The following is a 24264-nucleotide window of genomic DNA, read 5'->3' on the forward strand; positions in this document are numbered from 1 at the left end:
GCGATTTCCCCCTTGAAGATTTAGGAACGTCTCGGCCGTGGTGTTGTCCCGTCTGCACTCAAATCGGCGGTCCCTGCAAAAGACCCAATACTGCTAGGAGTGCATTGAACACAGTCTGAAGCTCTAGCATGTTGATTTGGCAGAAGAGTCTCCTGGTGCGACCTGCGATCCTGAAATTGCCCCCCTAGCCTCATAAGCTGGCATCCATGGTCAGGAGAATCCAATTCCAGATTCCAAACTGGCGACCTGACGTGAGATAGGTCGTCCTGAAGCCACCAGAGCAGGGAGAGGCGGGTCTGAGGGGACAGCCAAAGTACTGTAGTCTGTGCATGTGACCCTGACCACTGGGACAGGAAGTCCAGCTGAAAAGGCCTGGAACGGAACCGTCCAAACTCAATGGCTTCAAAAGGAGGCCACCATCTTGCCTAGCAAGCGAATGGGGAAGGTGGACTGATAGCTTTTTCTTCTTGAGTTGGACCAACCTGACCAACTGCTGGATCACCAAGGCCTTGTCCGGAAGGAGAAACACTCGCTGCAAGGAGTATCATGCCTAGGAACTTGAAGTGCTAAGACGACACTAGACTGCACTTATTGAATTTTGTTTTATTTAAAGCATAACCAAAATTATAGTACACAATGTGACAGTAAAATAATAAAAAAAAAAAGAAGACATAGAAATGTCCTACAGAATACAGTTAAAAAAATAGTAACAAAAGTATGAAGAGTATCAATTATGACCATAATCATGAATGAAAACAGAATTCACATTTAAAAAAATAAATAAAAGCTACAAGACTAAATATGTAACACCCCCCACAAAACAAAAATTAAGACGGTGCTGTGTGAACTAAAGATATCCCTCTAAGGCAAGGGTGGGGAACCTTTTTTCTGCCGAGGGCCATTTTGATACTGTATATATAACATTATTTATGGGCCCAGTGGAGGCCACGCCCCCTCCACATGTCATCACGCGGGGATGGGGCCACATTCGCCAATGATTACAGCAATGCCCTGAGCAACCTCAGGATGATCCAGGGAGCTGTAAGGGCAGCAGTGTGACCGTCTGAAGCACCCTAGGGACACTCCAGGTGGCACTGCTGCATAGATTCTGGCTGCAGTATGCCATTCTAGGCACCATGCTAGCCAGATGAGGTTAGCAGAAAAAAAGCTTAGAGGGCCAGACCAGGTTCCCCATCCCTGCTCTAAGGGATAAAGGGGTTGTTATCCACAAGTCTCGTTAAGTACCATGTGGTGGAAAAGAAACATGGGGTAAGCAATAGTTGCCTTTGTGTGGGGAGTTTACATATGTAAGCTCTCCCAAACTTCAAAAGAAGCTAGCAACTCTGGACTCCTTGGCCAGCCAATCCATCCTAAACAAATATTTTATTTTTCTTTAAAAAAGGGAGAAAGGGGGCACCCATGGTTGAAACCACACCTGTAGTATGTTTTTTTTTTTTTTTGCAGCTGCACTCCACGTCAGTAAGTTTGCGACAAACACCAGATATCCATTGGTCCTGTGGCACTATCCCCAGTATGGCCCAAGCCAATTCAAAAAGGTAAGAAATTAACTAGGCAGTCCAACGCTAATCTTCACCCCCTAAGCAGTACTTCTTGAAATTTACAATCCACCCATGATTGATGAGTACTTGATGTGTCAAGATGACCTGACACCGTAGTGCTTCCGTCGATGGGGCCTAGATGAGGTCCTCTAGGGATGGCACAATGGTCACCCCCCTAGACCGCAGGTGGTTACCATGACCTTGGTAAACACCCTGGGAGGCCACGAGAGGCCGAAAGGCAGATGCTGAAATTGGAAATGAGCGTCCAGAATGGCAAAGCGGAGGGGAAGGGGAAAAATAAAAGTTCTCGAGAAAAAGGAAAAATAAACTAAGTATTTGACAGACAGGCCTGATAAGGCACTCTAACCCTTAAGTGTCCCCTGCCTCCGCGGTCTATTCCAGATCCGAATTCGCCATAACCTCCCCCTTTCCTACTCCTGAGAAAAGTCTGCATCAAATTCATCCCCTGACTGGAGAACCGAAGGCAGATGTCTCTTATGGGAAGGACGTCTAGCAGAGCTGTCCAAACTCCTAGAGGAAGACTCCATCATCCGCTCTAAGGATCAGTGTTCGAGCTATAGAGAGAGTGAGGGACCCAGTTTTTAAAAATGCTCGGGTCCTGGATGACGCAAGCTGACTCACTGACATGTGGAAATCCTCAGTGTGTCCCCAGTCAAACGCTGCCGGCACCCTCTCCCTGGATGACTCCCCATTGGCAGAGAAAAGAGACTAGCCACTCCCCCAGTGTTTGTGGAACAGCAGTCAGACTTGGCAGCGTGCCGTTCTCCAGTCTGAACAGCAGCCATGTGGTGAACCTCTGCTCTGAACCGGAGGTTTGTTGTTTCTGTTCCCGATTCTCTAAGCCTCACCACCAGCTGCATTTCTCCCCAGCTGAGTGGCACCAAGCTGTCAGCATTAACACAGCATCTCCGGTGATACTGTGAGATTCACCCACGGATGACCTCCCCAATGGCTCCATTCAGCAGTGCTGTCACTGTCTGCACACAGGTATATGGACAGTAGATCAGTTCATCTAATTTACTGTGGCCAGGTCACTACTTAATCACAGCACACGCGCTGCTGGCAGCCTCATCTACCAAGGCTGGAACACAGTTTGCGTTTGCCCTGCATTGAGTGTAGCCACTGAAGGGTGAAACAGCTGGGGGTACTATTAGGACAGCTGACCTGTGAGGAGTCAGTGAGAGAGCAAACGGCTCACAGTTCACATGAGAAGTTATTTTACGAACACATTTTGCTTTTCCACTGCATGCAGCTATCACTAACAAACAGTGGGAGTTCATTAACATTACTATATATATATATATTATATATATATATATATATATAGACCTTAGTGTATTAACTTTTAAGACTAACATACTAATAACCGTGGACTTAACAATTGTGTGGACAATATTTAATCCATGTGAATGTCCTTATATTGGGATGGTGATAGGGTCTGATTCAGAGATGGACGCTGTGATCACAGCTGTAATTTTGCACGTATCGCAGCTGTGAAAATATACTACAGTAGCTGCCTTCTCATCTGCGTCCGATGTCATTTGCCAGCATAAATACCAGCAGCATCGACCAGCCATGGAGCCCATGTGAAATGTCTGGCCTGTTTCAAATACAGCTTCACGTCAGACACGCTGCGTAGGAGATAGCAATATCTAATTTTTGCTCGCCCGTGTAAAACGGTCAGACACACCTATGTTTTTCTAACCAGCCCATTACCTCCCCCAAAAGCTCCTCTGTGAGTGCAGAATCACAAAACAATCACTGCACGCACACAGTGCAGGTTATAAGCATGCGCAATAGCAAAAAAAAATCGCTTGATCTGCATAAAAATCAGCATTGCCTACATTTATTTTATTAACAGTTTCTTATATAGCGCAGCATATTCCGTTGCGCTTTACAATTGTAAACATTAATAGAACAAAACTGGGTATAACTGAGTGATTAGCAGTTGAAGACTGCTTGCTTGGCATTACTAACCCATGTAGCATTCAGCACAGCAGTGCATTACCTGGGACCCACATTTTTTTTTGCTCAGCACGATCACTGAATGATAAAGAGGAACTAAACCCTGTACTGAGCGTGCTAGGCCCTAGGCCCTGGGCCCAAGTTGGCTCAGAAACCTGAAAAAATGGCAGGGATCGCCACCTTATCCCTGCTGATAAGGTGCTAATTGCTGGGACAACTCTGACATGGCTCCTGCTAAGGCAGCCACCCAGCGGGTAGTAACTGGCTAGTGAAAGCCCATGACATGTGCCCAGTCTTGGAAAAGGACTTCGATAAAGTGGTAAAAGGAAAAAATATTTGCTCCAACTAAAACTGGTCCAACGGTATTTGTAGTATACAGTGTTTCTGAAATATTTAAATATAGGCAAATATATGAACAAAAAATATTAAGTTTTATTATTAATCTACTTGTAGTATCTTGTACTTTGTTTAAAGATACTATTTAGGCAAGTTGATCTGTTGCACATTGGTCTCTGGTTGCAGCTGCTCCAGTCACCGCTAAAGGAGTGGTTATACTGGTAAAGCGCCACTTGCAGCTAGAGTTTTCCTCCACAATGGATGAACCTGAAGGTCGTTATACCATAGCAGAACTTGTGGTGCATGGTTGTAGATACATGCTCTGTAAAGTATATGCTCCCAATGTCTACTCAAAGTAATTTTTAACACGCTGGCTAAACTAAGTGCATTAAGCGATGTTCCCCAGGTCTTATGCTGGCCATACACAGGACAATTGATCACACGATTTGGGCAGTTTCTATAGGTTGGACAGACCAATCATTTGAAAATAGTTGTATTTTGAGTCTTCTGCGACCCCGATGCGCATCCCCGCCATCATCTAGTTGGATCACAGATCAGATGGTTTTGTAGAGAGATCTCAACTGATCGTGTAGGAATTGACACACATTATGTGATTGATCAAATCGTATGGTCCTATGTGAAGTAGTTGCATTTTAAATACAAATCGTCCTGTATCTGAAGGGAAGGAGTTTCAAGGGAAATCATACAACTGATCTGACCAATTTTTGAATCTCTTAGGCTGTTTTAGTTTTTTCTCCTGTTAGACAGATCTAACCCCTCCCTACCCTCCCAAAGTTGGGCGTCTCTATTCACTCGGCGTCTGTGCTTGGTGAACATATGGAAAGCCCTGCTTCCCATTGAGAGAGATCACACCTGTCTAACTCTATCCACAATCGACTACATTTTACTTTCTTCCTCTTAACTTACCCAAATATCAGAAGCTCACATTGAACCAATAGGCCTTTCTGACCATGCCTTAATTTGGACGACCTTATACATATCCATTGACAGAGTTATAGCAACAATGGAAGTTTCAAACCCGTCTTACCAATACCCTGCAATTTCATAAATCTAGACAGCCTGGGAGGAGTATAGGGGTGTATTTATTAAGGTAGATTTTAGAAGTGGAGATGTTGCCATTGCAACCAATCAGATTCTACTTAACATTTATCTAGCACCTTCTAGAAGATAATAGCTAGAAAATGATTGGTTGCTATGAACAACAACATGTCCACTTCTAAAATTCCCCACCTTAGTAAATATACCCCATAGACTCAACAATTTGTCACATGAAGAGACTGGCCCTCTCTTAATTTGGCAAACAGCCAAATCAGTCATCAGGGGGGCCATTGTCCCATAATTCATAACGCAGAAAAAAAAAATCTCATCCTCTTACATTAGTTTTTAAATTACCCTGACTGACTTTCAGCAATATAAATGCACCCTTCCCCTCGTACTAAACACCTATACCAACCTGGTAAAACTGACTTGGAAGAATACCATCAGCGTATGGGGGGAGAAACAAAACAAAAACAAAACAGAAATAGGGGGTGTCCCCCAGCACACTAAATTATACCTACAACAATACCTGAAAACTATATGGTATGTTTTTTTTGTTTAATGCACCTGAAGAGTATTGCCAAATTGATTTGAGCAGCTTCTACTTTATGTTTGCAGAGTATGAGAAATAGTTCTCTTTAAATGTTAATTATCGGTTCCATACATTTTTAAATAAAACAGATTGCCAACTGACTAACTTCCCACGGTAGTACAACCCCTACCATCTCCAGTACTTGGATCACAGAGGTCATGAGATATTTTTACGAGATTCTATATTCCCAGGCTGGGTTGGCCCCCCATACCTCTATCCGCATCTCAAACTACGATTTTGACTCTCCTTTGCACACCTCCAAGGTAGCCAATCCCATCTCCATCCTCTCCCTCCCCTGTTGATTGGAATATTATCATCTATCCTGATCTTCCAAGCGTAATGGGCACCCATAGGAGCAATTCAATTGCTCCTCAGTTAGGGCGTGAGTGCCGAGGTGGCGCACCCAGAAGCATCGGGTTTAGCCCATCTAAAGTACAGGTTCCCTAACTTGGTTCTCAGGACCCTATGTTTTCCAGTTCTCCTCACAGAATTGCAAGTCAAATAATTATCTCAACCAGTGGATCTTTTACAATGTGTCAGTGAGTAATGAATACACCTGAGCACCTGCTGGGTGACCTGGAAATGACCTGTGTGAAGTCCGGAGAACGGAGTTTGAGAACCACTGATCTAAAGTACTGCTTTGGGCACCCAAAGTGCCAGCTTATCGCACAAGTCTGCTGGTCATCTCAGGAGGCTGGGAGCAGAAATGTTGCAACCATGGCTATTCGCGCATGAACGGAGCAACAATTGCTCCGTTGGGCACTCAAAAACATTGAATCACCCCCTAAGAATCTCATGTAGGTCATTGCAGACAGGCTGAAAAAAAATTCTCCCAAATATCATCATCATCTTCACTCAAACAAAATGAATTTCATATGGGGTCATCACTCCATCATGCCAGAGAAGTCTTATCTGCCTTACATCACTAACAATTCGAATGTCCCTACACCTAACCCAATACTGTTCCTAGATGACGAAAAAAGCAGTCAAACTTATTTCTTTGGAATATTTCTTTAACACATTGCTCTGATTTGGCTTCCCTCCCTCCTTCATCACCCCTCTCAAAGTCCTTTACAAATGTCCCCAAACTCATATCCTGTAATGGCCACCTATCTTCTCCCATTGCCATACAGAAAGGAGCACATCAGAGTTGTCACCTTAGCCCCAGCATCTTTGCAATTGCATTGGAACCCCTTACCATAAGCTTTACGCAGCTCCCTTTCCTTCTGTGGAGTTCGCACTCTCAACATTGAAATTAATGGGGGCGATTAAATTGTTTTTGCAGCCAGATTTCCCTTTTAAAGTGACGAGAGTGGGGTGCGATATTTAATTGATTGTGCACCCATGCCTATTTGCAAATGTCGCACCCACAAGCACCTAGATTAGCCGTGTAAAGCGACTAAACACGCCTAAAATCCTGGTTTGGGCGCCCAAAGCACGGACTTTCCGCTGATTTCTGTTCGCCACATCAGAAGGCTGTAAGCTAAATATGTCAGCACCAGCAGCTCTCGCGCTCAAACAGAGCAACAAGTGACTGTCGAGAGCCCATTACTAACAGTCGCCAGTGAAAACAAAGTTCCCCCAAAGTATCCCTCTTTGCAGAATATTTCTTTCTGATTTACCTTCTTCACTCCCTGAAATTCTACAAAATCATAATCCTTTAGCTCATTCTCAAGATATAAGATCAATGTTGACAATTCCGAAGTCCTACCTATTGGAATCTCAATATTCCAACCTTATCGCCGTTCCTGACTTACAGGCCTTTAGATAGCCCTCCACACAAATCAAATATCTGGGTGTTCAAATTCTTTCAGATCATTCACTCCTGTACAAAGTAAACTTTACACCCGCTATCTCCAAAATTACTTTACTACTCGATAACTGGAAATTTCTCCCCTTTTCTTTGATGGGTCAAGCTGCAGTCTTAAAGAGCATAATCTTCCCACAAAATTTTTACATGATGCAGATGCTTTATATCAATCGTCAAAGCTGACTTTCACACCCTATTCCGATTTATGTCCAGATTCTTGTGGCAACACAAGAAACCCAAAATTGCTATGTCCAAACGGATAACTCCCCGCAATTCTGAAAAGGCTGAAACCGGAGGATCCTGTATAGTGAGGAAAACCACTAAGGATGAGGTGCTAATACAGCAACCACAATGTGTGCGCATATACTGCGAGCAAAATGGTTTTGTCTTGCTAGAGATATGTTTCTTTTAGCTCTCTGACACTGCTAATGGATTATGAATATTGTAACTATCTGCAGTTAGGATAATCACAGCGCTGAAGAATTTATTACCTTTGCAAGGTTACATGCTTTTATGATGTGGATGATTATACACTGAATTCATATTATATTGCAGTGAGATGGTTGTTTAATCTTGTTTGGAGTGGCATTATTAATTATTGATTATACGTATTTTATATTGCATACTCCCAGGAGAATTTACCTTTGTTTAATTCGTATTTGAATGAAAAAAACTCAGTTTTTAGATATACCAGGTGACTGGATCATGGACAGAAAGCATGTATACCCATGCTCCTCTTGACACAGCACTCTTTGCACCATAGTCCCCTACTGCCCTTCTACAGACTAAACCCTCTAAACTCTCAAACTCCATCCTTATCCCATGTACTATTTCGGGACACTTACTATACATGGATAGCTACAAACAAAAAACTGGGACGACACTATCATACACCATCTGTTCCTATTTGGGGAAAACCCTCCTTCCCTCCCTGACCTTCAACAGCGCTTCCATCTAACCTGTCAACATTTTTATATGTACTACCAATGTTCATGTGTGATATATCTTAAAAGTTGCATTTGTGGAAAACAATATGTTGGCAGGACATCACGGAACCTTACTTTGGGGGTCCTTAAACATAGGAGAAATGTTCTAATAATAAGCATAGTCTCGCAACAAGTAGCCCACGACCATAATGGAAAAATGGTGGTACTAACAATAAAAGGCATTGAATATATTAAACCAATTCCAAGGGGAGGGGACAGATACACCCAACTATGTAAAAGAGAAGCATACTGGATCTTTGCCCTAGGGACTTTAATACTAGACGGGCTGAATGAGAATATAGTGATCAATAAAATCAAGTAATTCAAAAGTCCCCATCCAGTTTTTTGTCCCCCCCAAACTCTCCTTTCCCCCCTTTTAGTGACATAGTACCCTGTGAATGTATTTTATATTCCTTGTGCATCTATGGTCGTAATCATATGTGTATACATATGCGTGTGTGTGGTAAACACATGCATATATGTTTAATTCTCTGATTTATTCCATCAGGATGACAGACCAATGCATCACGTTACAAAGAGTGAAGATTAGGATCATTACTATTTACGAAGTCGACAGATAGATCATTTTATTTTTCAGAGTCGTCTTTGGAAAGACGTGGATTATTATGCATATCCTGATACTTAATCATTCGCTCTTATAGGATTACATATGTACGATGTAAAGAGCACATCATTGTTAAATACAATTGTCTTTTAAGAATAAAAAATTGTTGAGATTAAAGAATAATAAATTGACTACAGGGAGATATGGTGGGACTCGAACTCCGGTCTCTTCACTTACTTTCAGTGCGTTAACCCACTTGGCTATACACCTTTTTGTTAGTGAAGTTTTTTTTTCATTTTCCGAGGTTTTGTGAGAAGTTGTTTCGAAAGTGAGACTCTGCTATTGTTATTTGTAGTCATGGTTTTCTCAGTTTTCAAGGCATAATGCCAACTTTTGCAAAATTTTATGCATCGATCCTATGTACTAATGGCACAATGCAGGAGCTTTCACAGAAATCTCCGGCAAAGTGCTAATTAGCACTTCAGATCGCAGTCTCTATCATCATCAATGGGGACCACGATCTGACACCCATGTATTCAACTCCAAAAAGCAATGCTGCTCAGGGTTTAGCCTCGGTAGTTTACACCATCTTCAGAAGTGTAAACTACTGTTTGCCTACTGGGGCTCCAGCTGCAGGAGAGAGATCTTTCGATCTCAGCCCCTGGCCAGTCCAGGAAGCGGGCGCTGCGGGTATACGCAGTGTCAGCTTCCCCCAGGAAAGTCTTTCACTTCAGTGAAAGACATCTCCTAAATGCTGGGGATATAACTCACGGGGACAGAGGGTACCGAAATAGCTATCCCTGCGAGTATACTTCTCCCTGGGAATAATCATCTGAGTGGGCTCCTAAAGTATGGCAAATGTAATCTTTTATTTATATTAGCAAGTGCCTGCTTATATACTGCATCTTAAGGATCGGACAAAAGGAGGCACTTAGTGAATGTCTCTCTTAGCCTCCTATGTGTCTCTCCGCTCCGCTACAGCGGTGAAGGTGCTGAGGGCTCACCAGGGAGAGAGGGGTTGAGCATAGCGCTATAGCCAGAGACCTTCAGCGGCTAGCACTCTCCCCGTTACCATTATTATGACAGCAGTATAAGGGTTGAGCACGGCGCAGTGCATGAAATAAGTGAACAGCCTGTGCTCTCCCCTTTGGGACACTATTACGGCTTCACATTTATGTTGAAGGGACTTTTAAGGATCCAGAGAGAGATATTAAGCAAAATTAATTTCTTTCACACAGGCAATAAATATTACTACAAACACTTATTGGAGCAGGATTTTTTTATGAGATATTTCCCTCTCTTTTTTAAGAATATTGTTTAAGTTTATAACTGCCAATTGTGAAATGGTGATTTTTATTGTGTATAGTGATGCTTCTATGATTTAGTATAAAAATACAATTTGTAATTTGTTTTGACATTGTTTTTTGCGCCCCCTTGGTCATATTTATTACCATTTCCATTCTTTCATCATTAAATTGTGGCAATACAGTATTGCCTACTGGGGTGCTGCATTTTTATATTAGTGGTTGTTAATTCTTGAGATAGTGCAAGTGCCCGGACCTAATTTCTTTTGTGTGACATATTAAATTGGTCTTACCAGCTTGATAATCATTTGCTGCATCGATGCAACTTTCAAAAGAATGTTCAATCCTTTGGCTATGAGTTTTACTGCAAAGAGAAATTCAAAAACACAATACAACTGAGACAAATAAATCAAAGGATGATGATACACACAAGATTTGACTTTATAATGTCCAGAAAAGTAGTTCAAACACTTAATACAAACCAAAAGCTAATAATTGACCCTTTCTGCTGTATTCCACTGCAAGTACAAGCTAAATATGGCTTGCAAATATACAGGGATCACATTGATGGTAGCACGTTAAACAGTCTACTGAAGTGGAAACTAGTCAAGTGCACTCAACATTATTTAGCTTAGGTAAACAAGCTGAACAAGAATATAATTATCTTGGCTTTTGTTATTAATAGATCATTCAGGGCAATCTACAGCATGACATCACTGGAACATCCTTTAAATATATTCGTTTGGTGTGTTGGAGCAGCAATATTTAAATAGTATATGTGCAATAATTAAGTTTTAATAATGACACTTTCCAAAATCAGTTCCAATTACAAAATAAAACTTGTACCTACAAGAAAAATGTTCTAGAGGGGTATTGGTATATTTATCTGCCGACAATTTCAGCAAACACAAAACCGGGAGCAAGGCTTTGCAAATTAAGACACAAACATGACCATGAACTATTATGGTCACGTTCCATCATAAAGACAGCATCAAAACTGAAAAGAAAAAAAAAACAAAAAGGTACACTTGTAATAAAGTATATATTTATGCAAGACCTACTGTATATATGTCTATGCCTACAGTGACCCCAGAAAGACATTTAGCTGAGATTTCTGTTAAACTCAGTAGCTGGTTTCTGGTTTTGCACCTATTCAAACTGCAGTCCTGTTGAGGAAAAGGCAGCCTGCAGGGATACACTTAGGTGTACAATTATGGGAATGAGGAAGGTGTAACACACACACACGTCTTCCTTCTAAAGGGGGAGCTGCAATACCTTTTATTGTCTGGAGATGGCTCTTTTGTTGGAATTTTGCAAATTAACGGCATGATCTTCGGCTTTGATGTAGAAGCATTACTTCTAGAATTAGAAACGCAACTGTTTGAAAAATCAATCTCTTCCTCGCTTGAAAAGTCAAAAAGATCTGGATCATCCGGAATGACATCCAGAATCAAAATGTCGTCTTCAAAAGCATTCAAAATATCTGGAGTACTGTTGTTCACTAAAGGACATTGATTTGATATTGGCATGGGCGTTACTGTAGAATCACTCATGACTGCATGTTTCAATGAAACATCTTTATCAAGACATTCAGAATATGACGAGGTCTTGAAGGACATGCCATCTTCAAAGTCAAATGAAGTGTGGTTTTTGTTGTGATTATGGCTCTTATGCAGTTGTGATTGAAACACCTCATTATTCATCTGTAAAGTTTTCCATGTAGAGCACTCTGGACTATATTCCCTTACACCAGTGTCCGCTTTATGCAAGACAGTCACTGCAGAAGACATTTCATTTGGTAAATGTTTAGTTACTACTGGAATACTAACTTGGTGCAGATCACTGGTCTCTATAACATCGAACAAAGAAACACTATTATGGTTAAGACCTTCTTCAGTCCCAAGTTTTAATGGGATTTTTAAGACTGTGTTTGAGATTGGACTTAATTTCAATATGGTAACAGACTTTTCAGGTGATTTGAAAATTGGATGGTTTTCATCATCTTTTTGTGGGTTGCTGGACTGTATGGTAGTGTTCTGTAGGTCATTAGATTCAAAATCTAGGCTAGCAGCTAAATTTACCTCCTTGCTTTTATCTTCAGATGGTAACGGTACCGGAGTAACAATTATGTCATTTGCTTCGCCAGTGCTGAAGAGAATATCACTTATTTCCTTTTTCTCACTGCAATGGGATTTGACCAATGAGCAAACATTTGTGCTAAAAGAATGTGGTGTATTTTCTGAGCATAACTTTATCTTTTTATCTAACACTTCACTGTTATTAATGTCTTCTGTTCTTTCCTGTATGCTTCCCGCACTAATACTTTCAAACAAAGGAGACATGTAATTTGAGTAAACCTCAAGTGACCGCTCAGCCTTAATCCCCAAAATTTCTGTACTATCAGTTGCTCCTTTCCGCGGGAAATCCCAAACACAAGTTCTAGCACAGGAACATTTCCATACACTCTTCCCACTAAATGGGATGATCCTTTGGCAGGACACCTTTACTTTTTCTACAGATTGTGAAATATTTGAATAGTCAGCTATGCTGGGAGACATTGACCACTGCTTATCAACGGAGTCTCTATCACTAATTTCCTCTTCTGACGCAATAAGTGCCTGGGTGCGCCAGCTGCCTAAAGAACTGCAAGCATGTGGGCCTTCAATTGTTCTTTTATGGTCAAATAATTCATCCATTTCCTTTAAATTTCCAGATTTTATAGTATTATTATTGGTCTCTTTAAGCAAAACACCAGTGTTTAAACATAACCATCTGACATTGTCTGGCGGTTCCTCTATACACTGGGGTACTTCATTTCTCACTTTCATAGTTCTACTTTCGGACCTTGAGCTACAACCATCACCTCTTCCAATGAATGAGTTTATTTTTTGTGCTTCCTTTTTAAATTTCCGTTTTACTCTTACCAACCTTTGAATTGGACTTGATTTCTTCCTATTTGAAGTCGATTCAAAAACCTCACTGATTTCTGCATCATCTAAAGCAGAAAGGCTAGCATTGTTAGCAGTTACAATGTTATCAGAGGAGACTTGATTTTGCATGTTGAGATTCTTGGCAGCAGACATGCTTTCGACTGCGGTTTCCATGTCTGTGCAATATTGTTTGTGGAGATTTTCACAGTTTTCCAACCTCACGATTGGGTTTGGCAGGCCTCGAGAATTGGTGCAACATGTCTTAGAGGAACATTTATTAACCATATTTTTTGATATTTTATGATCTGTAGATTTCCCTTTATCGTTCAGCTTGCAGGAAGGGTCGCATATCTGCATCGGGGAGGGATCATTCTTTTCTAAAGAATATGGAACTTGCAAAGTAGGAGCACTTCTGGTCTTTCCTTAAAAAGAAAAACAAAATGAAGTCACATGCAGAATGATTCTATAGATTTATGTAGTTTTAGACAGCATAACACATTATCCACATGGAATTTGTTGTTTAAGTATAAAAACTGATTATACAAGATTTAACAGAACATGACCATCATACCTTATAAGTATTAACATCTTTTTAACTGCAAAAAATTGAAAGTTTTAAGTTTCACTTTTAATGGGGGAATTCAAATGTTTGTGCCTGCGGCTGTCAGCTTTGGGCACCCGACAGAGCAATTCAATTGTTGCTCCGTTTGGGCACAAACAGCCGCGGCCTCCTTTTAGGTGGCGAGCAGAAATGTGGGCACTGTGGTTTGTTTGCCTAAAGAGGACATTAGAAGGATTTAGTCGCTTTATGAAAAATTAAGCCGCAACCCTACTAAAACATCCCAAATGACACTATAATGCAGTGGTGATGCTACATTTTTTTTTTTTCAGTAGAAAAAAAAAATAAAAAATACTCTGCTCAATTGAATAAAAATTGGAAAAGTGAAGTACAACATTATTTGTAATAAGACTTAATGGTAAATTGCAATATAATTCGGAAAACTCCCCATTTAAGAAGGGGAGCATTAAAACTGCTCGTACACCACAAGGACGTGGGCAGTAATGGTTAGGAACAGTTTAACAGACCCCATGATCACAGCAGCACTACAGGAGCCATTACTGCTGCTACTATATATTCTATCTAAAAGTTTAAGCAACTGATTCTTGATGTTTTGGCTCAGTTAAATACAATCTTGTAATGTAGTACAAGGCCACCCAGTATAGTCTATTTCATATTCCCACTTGAGTCTGCCATGACGTTTTTTTATTACAGTACTTGAACAAACCAATGTTTATTTTTAAAAGACTCCATTAACAATAAAAAACAGACCAAGGCACAAAAAATGTAAATACTAAGATAGGATAGTATTCTGCAGGTGTTGTACTCTGAGCACCCTATGGTGCCCAAAACAGCAGGAGCTATCAGCTAGATAAAAGAGAGAGTATCTGCAGTGAAGAGAGGAGCTCACATCCCTCTCCAGCCTAGTAATAGGTTGGCACCTATCCCCCTGTGATGGGAGTGTACAGAATTGTGTGTACGGACAACTTCCCAGCTCCTCCATCCTTTGCTGTCACCGGTCACTCCTCCATTCCTCAACAGCTTCTTCTATATCATGCAAGAAACCACACACGTGCTCGATGTCCCCTGCCAGCTGCAAACGTTACTGCTCAAATCATCCCTGCTTCAATGGTGAACACTCGTCTTAAATACAACATGAGAGGCTTAGCGGCTGCACACTAAACCTCCTTTATCTGCAAGTGCTGCTAAGACTCCTGGCCAAATGCTAAATATTCCTCCCAGTCAGTGGTGTTAGAGAGTGGATACATATGTAAATTTCTGATATGAATGTAAGCGGACACTTAACAGATATGAATCTCTTCAGTGTTCTCCCCAGAAAATGTTTTCAGCCGGGTAGCATCAAGAATTAGCCGGGTGGGGTCCTCACAATAATAAAATGTTTTAAATCCTGACCTCATAATATATAAAATGTTAAATCATTAATTCTCCTCTTCAGCATCAGGTTATTTAGTGTTGGCACCACAGAATTTATTTTTGGTACAGCTCACAGATGCTGTGCCCACTTGCAGGCTACACAGATGCTGTGCCCACAGATTTTTTTTTCAGCTCCTACACAGAGAGAGAGAGTGGACTTAGGACTACTCTTTAATGTGTTCAGGCGACTGTTCCCGACTAAACAGCGCGCCCATGCTTTTATACAGAGAGGGATCTCTGCCCTTCAACCTGACACCACCTCTGCACTGTGATGGACAACCCAGCACTTCCCCCCACCAGTCTGATGGTGTGTCCTAATTACTTCGCATTGCGACAGAGGCATTTTCAGGGGAAAAAAAAAAAACGCCCAGTGCTAGAAGAGTCTCAGGGCACCTGGTTCACTGAAGGGGTTTCTTAGCCTGACTGCAGCAAAGATGTATAAAGACACATCTGTTCTACAATGACTCTGCAGATGGCAATATTACAAGATCAAGAAGATTGGCCTGGAGCATTAAATCCTCTCTGAATATTTCCACACAGTGCACAATTGTGATCCCAAGGGACTTCCCTTAAGTAGTATAAATAAAAAGAAAAATTAGAGAAAAATTAGCGGGAGGTAACTCTGCAGACGAGCCTAAATGGGTATACACCTCACAACTCAGAGGTCTGAACACTCACTTATTACAAGTCAACCTTTAAATAACAATTATCAAAATCACAATTAGTTATGAGAATATGACAACAATATGCTCCAACTGCAACATGGCACATATTTTGCTGACCATCTCTCAACAGTGACCGAAACCCCACAAGACAGCAGCTCCCAAAGCATCAGTACTCAATATACCTCACAGTAAGCTTATCACTGAAGTATGCAGTCAATATTTTAACATTGACAACGTCGACATTTAACAATAGATGCTCCCTGGGTGCTATTATAGACAAAAATATTAATAACCTAATCTATAAACACCATTGTAAGTATAAGAATGAAGCAACTGTAATGGTGCATACACGGTCAGATTTTCCTTCAGATTTTTACAATAACTATTTTAAAAATCGTTCATATCTGAAAGAAAATCGGACATGTGTCCCTGCAAAGATGAGCGTTTGTCAGATAACTATATCTGACATGTTTGCAGTCAGATCTGGTCGATTTTCATTCATTTTAATACTGTCAAAAATCGTTCGTAGTTCATTAAATCATTGGGTAAATCGTTCGTCGTTTATCGTTCGTAATTCATCGTTCGTCTGACAGATCTGACCGTGTGTATGCACTATAATAGTCACAATTTATCTGATGTTGCAATATTGACTAGATGCAGTGATCGCAAAACGAGGAGATATGGTTAAGAACTTACCTGTTATCTCCCTTTCTACGAGGTCCTTAGGGTCCACAGGTGACCTGATGACGTAGGCATCGGGCACCATGCAGTTAATTTCTTTCCCCCAGGATGCACTGGTCCGCCTCCATACCCCATCTCCCAGCCAGGGCATTACTTAGTTTAGTAGCAAGCCAGAGGCCAGAGGAGAGCACTGTGAGAGAGAAGGAAGTCTGGAACATACAAGAATCACATTCTCGCTAAGAAGGAGACAGAGACTGTAGACCAGACAACACCATAACTACCGTACAGGGCGTAAGGGCGGGTGCCCTGTGGACCCTAAGGACCTCATAGAAAGGGAGATAACAAAAGGTAAGTTCTTACCATATCTCCTCTTTTCTACGTCAGGTTCCTTAGGGTCCACAGGTGACCTTGGGGATGTCCCAAAGCAGTTCCCCTTAAGGGTGGGTACGAAAGGAGGACCCACCGCCCAAAGGAAGCATCCTGAGAGGCAAACCTATCAAATGAATAATACCTCACAAAAGGTCTGGACTGAAGACCAGGTGGCCGCCTTACAAAGCTGTACAGCCAAGGCACCACGCCGAGCTGGCCACGAAGGACCCATTTCTTGAAGTACTCCTCGGGAAAGGGGTATGCATTGACCAGACGCTTTTGCGGCTGGAACCGCCTCGCCGGAGCCTTCCACGCCTCCTCCAGATGATCCACTAGCTGATCTGACAGAGGGAAAATGGCTGTAGAACTTTTAACCCTCTTAAACTTGGGGTATTTAGATTTAACAGCCGGAGGAGTATCTTCCTCCTCAATGACCAACACCTCTTTTACAGCTCGGACCAGGCCCGGAATGTAAACACTGGATTTGTGCTGCTCATCCTTTGTGGATAGCTCCGAGTCAGACTCTGGAAGCACCCCATTGTCCTCGGACGACCTCTCATCCTCGTCCACATAGGGATGGCGAGGAGACACAGAAGGCCTTTTTGCCAGCACCCTAGGGGTCCTAGATAGGGTGAGACCCCGCAGACAGGTTGACCTGAGACCCTTGTGGTACATTAACCACCTGCGGTGCCAACTGGATCTGTGGCATAGGAGCCAGAACCAGCGGTTGCTGTGAAGACCCCACTTGGGGGAGCATAGGGGGCTCAGCCATGCGAACCATAAGCATCTGCAGTGCCTGAGCAAAGCACGCCCATGGGGGTTCTTGCGCAGTCCCAAGGACCGAAGCGGGACCTGGAGGGATACAACACCTGCCGCATAAACCCTCACGCAGCACATCAGTCTGCCCAATGCCAACAGCACAACGCACACAAGACTGCAAGGCGGGGGATAGACACCCGGGTATTATTCTCACCGCTGGACATGGTGAAAGGATATATAGTTGTGTAGATAGGGGTACAAGCAACACTATACAAAGAAACTGTTTGTGACCTAACCAGACTTGGACAGCAAGTCAGAGGTTAAATGGAAAAACAGTGTACAGCAATAGAATAAAAGTATACAGTGTACAGCATAGTAGAAAGTAAAAGCAGACACATTCAGATGCTAGCAAACAGTCAAACAATGCAGGAGAGAAAAAACTCTGCGCTACCTGGCACTTTAAATCAACCTTAAAGCCCTTGAAGACTGAAAGGGTTAAAAGTGCTGCAAATCAATTTCAAAACCAAAGGGTTAATGAAGGCTGCAACTACATACCAGATCCGGGAATCAAAGTATTTAGGGGGACGCAAGACACCAGCTACTCACCGCTGCCTGGGAGTCAGAAAATGGCCACCAAACGCTTGCTGGGGGGTGGTGCCTGCAGGAGGAGTCCACTTCAGCATGGCCTGAGAGCAAGGCAAAGGCGCGCTGAGTGGGTGGGAGGGGCTGGCTGCTGTGCAGGCGTGCCATCTCCCCCGACCAGACTGAGAAACAACGGGTACGCCTGGCCCTTCCTACTCCAGAGCCCGGCGGTAACTTGTCCCTGGTGGCCTAGCGGACGCCGGGATATGGGGGGCCCGAGCGCCACTGCTGATCGGCGCCGGGCGTCCCCTGCCTGGCGCTAATAGGCTGCCCTGTGCAGTATTCTTATCTTACCTCCCGCTGCAGCCCTGGGAGCCGCAGTCCCGACTTCCGCTGGATTGTCAGGGCCACCCGCTCAATCCCACTGACTCCAGTCAGCAGAACGTCTAACTTCAGGGGCTCTTCTGATAGCCCTCCTGCAAAGAACCCGGTGCTCCCCAACCTCTCTCCGGCCGGGGCACCATACTAAAGTAATGCCCTGGCTGGGAAGTGGGGTATGGAGGGGGACCAGTGCATCCTGGGGGGAAAGAAATTAACAGCATGGTGCCCGATGCCTACGTCATTCACCTATACCCCCAAGGTCACCTGTGGACCCTAAGGAACCTGAAGTAGAAATATGCGCTACAGGTAGTGAGGAACTCGTGTTTTAAAATCAGTGGGTCCTGGAGGACACGTTGTGTATGCGCCATAGCAGCCGGTCCAATAATATCCTCCCCCAGCTGCTATCTACCATTGCCCCTCACTACCCCGAGAGCATTGCCTGCCCCTAACCCTCTCCTTGCCCCCAAGTACTACCCTTGTCCTCTCCTTACCTCCAGCACTGCCTGAACCTAACCCCCCTATTTGTCACCGAGTACTACACCAGCTGCTACCATTGCCCCTCACTACTCCAAGCACTGCCTGCCCCTAACCCCCTCTTTGCCGCCAGTACTGCCCTCTCATTAACCCCCCTTTTGTCCCAGAGAACTGCACCAGCTGCCATCTACTCTTGCCCTCTCCCTACCCCCAGCACTGCTTGCCATAGCCCCCTCCTTGCCTCCCAGCACTGTGCAAATGCTGTCTGCACTTACCCCCTCCCTAGTCCCAGCACTGCTTGTCCCTTACTCCCCTCTACCCAGACCTCCCTGCCTTTACCCCTAGCTCTACCCCAACTGATGCTTACCCTTAACCCCCTTTACTGTACCTCAACTGCTACCTGCCCCCAGCACTGTCCCAACTGCTGCTTGCCTTCAACCTTCATAATATGATGAGACCCAGAAAGTGAAGTAGGATCACAATCATTTAAAGTGAAGGGTCCCTGGGACCCACAATTTTTTTTGCTCAGTGTGATCACAGATGTTTAGTTATAAATTAATTTAGACATTTTGAATATGTATCGCATAGTAAATTTTTCTCACATGAGGATACACATAATAAACAGTACAACATAAAATAGGTTTCAAACAAAATAATTTTCATAAATCAGTACTCAGATAACATATAATTCAAGAATTCCCATCAGCTTTCATGTGTGTAAAATTCTGAGTAGTTAATAGAGATAATAGCAGAGTTAATAGAGAAGAACAAACCCTAATGGCTGTTGGGTACACTAATTCTGCTTTTGGGACATTCCATGTCAATGGACCAGGTGTCCCCACCTGACATCTCCCGATTTTGATAAAATTTTACATGAAGGTTGGCATCTCTCAGACTAAAGGTGCATACACACGTAAATATTTTCTGTCCAACCATCCAACTAGTTGATTGATTGGAATGAAAATCTGGTAAAGAATGAGTAAATGATGGTCAGCAATTTACTCCTAAATGCCAGAAAACAGATGAAAATGATAGTCAGACAAGTTTGTTAAATGTTTGATCTAAACAATTTGTTCAAACAGTTTTTGCCCATTTTCCGGCTTTTGGGAGCAAATTGTTGATTGTCATTTTCTTTCATTCCGTACCAGATTTTCATTCCAACCAATCAACTAGTTGGACAGAAAATCTTTACATGTGTATGCACCTTAACTTTGGGAAACATTGAGTTCACAATATGCAATAGTAGCAAAATTATCACCCTCAAATTGGGGTGGCTGCAAACTGACTCCAGTACACAAGCAGCAGGTGTGCACGATCATCAAAATTGGTCCACTTGGCATTGAATAAACCTTTTGGTCCATGTGCTACCATAGTGAACAAACCAATGAGAGAGTAGTTTCCCCAGTATGGATATGAAAAATAGGAAAAGTGTTCGCTCCTCATTTTTGGATAAATGCCGGAGATGCACCAATATAAAGCCCAGGGATGGTTTCCCTTGGGGAGAGGGGGGGCACATTTTTATTCATATTTTTGGTGGGGAAAATCCCTTCCCTAGTAATTCTCCTGCTGTGAGTCCCCCTGTTATAGTATCAGCCCCAAAGCTGGTTTAGCCTGGTGCTGGTTATTTGAAAATAGAGGGAACCAACACCGCAGTTTTGTCCCCCCTATTTACCAATATCAGCCTAGGCTCAGAGGCCCAGTGCTGGTTATGAATTTTGGGGGGGCGCCATACATAAAAAAAAAAAAAAAAAAACACCATGTATTAACATTTATACTAACAAAGCCTGTACAGATCACCCAAATTTGCCTGCCACAGGAAGGTCTTTTACAGATGTGTCCACATACACCTATCCTCTGTGCACTACAAGTCACGTTGCACAACGTGCGAGCGCAGTGCAACTCTGTAGCGCTGAGCATCTTTTTGTGAAACATGTTCCTTAAAATGCGTATTATGCTGACTAAAATTATATGTGGCATACTTATATTCTGTGAGCGACTGGTTATATCTGCATGCAAAATACTATGTTACAGTGTCAGTGGCTGTGCCACTAACATAGCATATGTACAGTAGATAGCCGCAGTCATACGCAGAATATACTGTAGGCATGCAGTGTATCATTTTAATCAGCATAAGCTGCTTGTGCGTCCTATTCTCATCACCTTACAAATAAGACGCATTTTAAAAGGGAAAAAGTTGCACGAAAAGATGCTCAGCACTGCTGAGCCGCGCCATTGCATGACAACTAGAAGGGCTGTTTAACATACAAGAAGGTTAGGTGTATGTGAACATATCGGTATTTTGGCAGGATTGCTGTCATTTTAGGGCCGGTTTGCAAACCAACCATTAGCAAATCTTTGGCTCCTATACTTGTCTAATAGGGTGGGGCTGGGGGAATTCAATTGTTTTTGACACCCGTAAGTAATGGTGCATACACACGATCAGATTTTTTCTTCAGATATGGACGATAACGATTTAAAAATCGTTCAGTCGTTCATATCTGAAGGAAAATCGTTCATATCTGACATGCCTGAACGATGGACGATCAACGATGCGCGTTCCCGTTTGTCAGATAACGATATCTGACATCTGATGGGTTTGCAGTCAGACTTGGACGATTCCATTCATTTTAATGCAGTCAAAAATCGTTCAATCGTTCAAATCGTTCAAAACTTTGGTCAAATCGTCCAAATCGTTTAATCGTTCATCTGACAAATCTGACCGCGTGTATGCTCCATTACTTACGGGTGCCCAACGGTCGTTATTCAATTGTATTGCCGATGGGCGTGATTGTGGAGGGTGCCCATTATCTATTTGTGCACATGTTGCCCAAATGCACTGGGATTACTTTGCAAACCACTAGGTGAGTTTAGTGACTTTCGAAGGATTTCTGCTAGTTACCTCAGGAGAATGCAAGTAGAAATAATGGGCACTCAGTTGCACAAATAATTGGTTGTGCCTTTATACAGGAGCTGTGGCCGTGAAAAAAAATATAATAAATAAAAAATATTGGGGGGAATTCAATTCAACGCGCTATTGAATAGCGACGGGAGGGACTCCTGAAGCTATTCAATACAACGTGCTATTTGGGCGCGCTAAGGATTTCTTCTCGCACCCCCCTGGGGATGCGAGGAGAAATCCGACCAAAGTGCCGGGTGCGCAGCTGTTTTTCTGCATAGCGCAGCGCTAACAGCCGCGCGCCCGGCACTTTGGTCATAAAATGTGGGTTACCGCGCCTTAACACCCTTGTTAAGGCGCGATGACCGACATTCTCTGACCACACAGTGCACTGAATTGAATCGCTCCGGGAGATCGCTCCCGGCGCTATTCAATTCGCGTTGAATTGAATCGCCCCCATTGATAGTTGATCCGATGTTCTAAATTTGGGTTTTGCCATCAATTTTGGGAGGGGGGGGGGGGGGTGTTTAATTTTCTTGATGGCGCCTGATAGATATGGACGTATTCAGCACCGTGCCCCCTTTTCGGAACTGCATGCGGAGGTGCCCTGCCGGTACCCTCAGCGCCCTGCCCGCAGTCTAGCGGGAACACTACACTGTTTATCCCATCATTCCCCTCTATTCAGTCAACATACATGTTTATTACTGATATCTAACTATGCAGTACACACCTAGACCGTCTCTATATAATACTATTAACAGTGGAATCACATTTTGTTCCAAATGAACCTATCCTAGGACAACTGAATATGGTTTCCATGGATACCTCCATTTCCTCTAATCAAGACACTCGTTGTAAACTGCCACTGATAATTGGTCCATATACCAGTCAATCTGACTAAATGATTAATCCCTCTCTTATCAGTAAAGTGTACCTATATAATACCATAATTGGAGGACACATACCTGGTACTTTGCCATGTCTCCTCTTGTTTTCATTATATGCTCATATTGATTCCCTACCCACCAATGGGTATGTTTTTACCAAAATGGTTTTCGTAGTTACTCTCTGCCCAGTCAGACGCAAGCAACATTATCACTTCCCATTGGCTTAAGATGTCAGACAATCAAGCACGGGAGACTATGAATCGCAACTACCTCCAGCTGTTTGGATGGCTATTTTCTAAGTCAATCATTATTTTTCAATTCTGATTGGACATCATCCAGCAAAAACATTTGGTCCTTACACGTACAGTACATCAGTGAGTTGTCTTGTAATCTAACCTCCCAGATGAAACAAGTATTTTCACCACCTGCACAAAAGAATGGGGGGGTCTATTTACTAAGCTTTGTTAGGAAATAAAGTGAATGGAGGTAAGGTACCAGCTAATCAGCTCCTAACTGCCATGTCACAGTCTGTTTGAAAAATGACAGTTAGGAGCAGATTGGCTGATACCTTATCACCGTTCACTTTATCGCCTAACACAGCTTAGTAAAATAGTCCCCTGGATCTGTTCTCCCTCTGGCTGATAAACTTCCAGGTATTTTTTCTTTAAAGGCACTCTCATTGGCCTACAGAAGCTTTGTGGACCCTTGTTCTGATTGTAACAGCATTAAATGTCAGATACACTAACCCAGCAGTAGATGCTGTTGTGTAGCTAGAACACGCTCTCCACTTGTGAGGGACACTATGGGGAAAATACTGTTATCGTGGGAATGTAGCAAAGTTCCTGGAGCTATTCAATTGATTGCATCATCTAGGGCTTAGTTGCGGTAATTTGCATTTCTCTGACTCTATGCAGCTACCGTCCTCAGTTTGAGACTAGCCTTGAGGCACTAGTTCATGCAGATTTCAGGAGGGTGAGAGCAGAAATCTTATGCCGGGCATACATCGACAGATTTTATCTGGCAGCCTAGCGGCCTGCACATATCGCAGGCATACACAGATGTCTCCCGATGTATTGGCCCCGACCTCTGCGCTCCGCCTTCGGGGGAGGAGACATTTCCCCGTTCCGGACGACATTTTACCTTGAAGTTATCACATCAGACAGGCATGACCGGCCGATATTTAACCCTCGTTCGGCCACACACACACACTACAATTAGGGGGGTGATCAGCGTATATCGACCCAATAATTGTAGAGCGCATGCCCAGCATTAGTTGTGGTCTTGCCTATTTGGATGGTAGGAAATAACAGGATTTTGGTACTTACCAGTAAATCCATTTCTCAGATTCCACAGGGTACACTGGAGCTAAAGACACTGGGTATAGACAGTGGTTGAGTAGAGCCTGACATTTTAAATAATCTAAAAGTGAAACTGGCTCCTCCAGTAGACT

The 24264-nt window shown here is 42.9% G+C and overlaps 1 protein-coding gene across 5 annotated transcripts in view; it reads right to left on the reverse strand.

The window, feature by feature from the left end:
- The window catches only part of TOPAZ1 (testis and ovary specific TOPAZ 1), a 238509-nt gene that overhangs the window by 199002 nt on the left and 15243 nt on the right, over positions 1 to 24264 (reverse strand). For 4 of the 5 annotated variants that reach the window (XM_088463597.1, XM_088463599.1, XM_088463579.1 and 1 more), the window contains exons 2-3: positions 11473 to 13549; positions 10491 to 10561 (exon numbers count right to left, since the gene is read on the reverse strand). In XM_088463597.1, the coding sequence (XP_088319723.1) occupies positions 10491 to 10561; positions 11473 to 13484 (2083 nt within the window). In that variant the 5' untranslated portion in view covers positions 13485 to 13549. The remainder of the gene's footprint in view (positions 1 to 10490; positions 10562 to 11472; positions 13550 to 24264) is intronic. The other variant, XM_088463608.1, reaches the window with a different exon arrangement.

Source organism: Taudactylus pleione, unplaced genomic scaffold, assembly GCF_031769625.1.
Source record: "Taudactylus pleione unplaced genomic scaffold, aTauple2 ptg000053l, whole genome shotgun sequence".
In the NCBI taxonomy this organism is placed as follows: domain Eukaryota; kingdom Metazoa; phylum Chordata; class Amphibia; order Anura; family Myobatrachidae; genus Taudactylus; species Taudactylus pleione.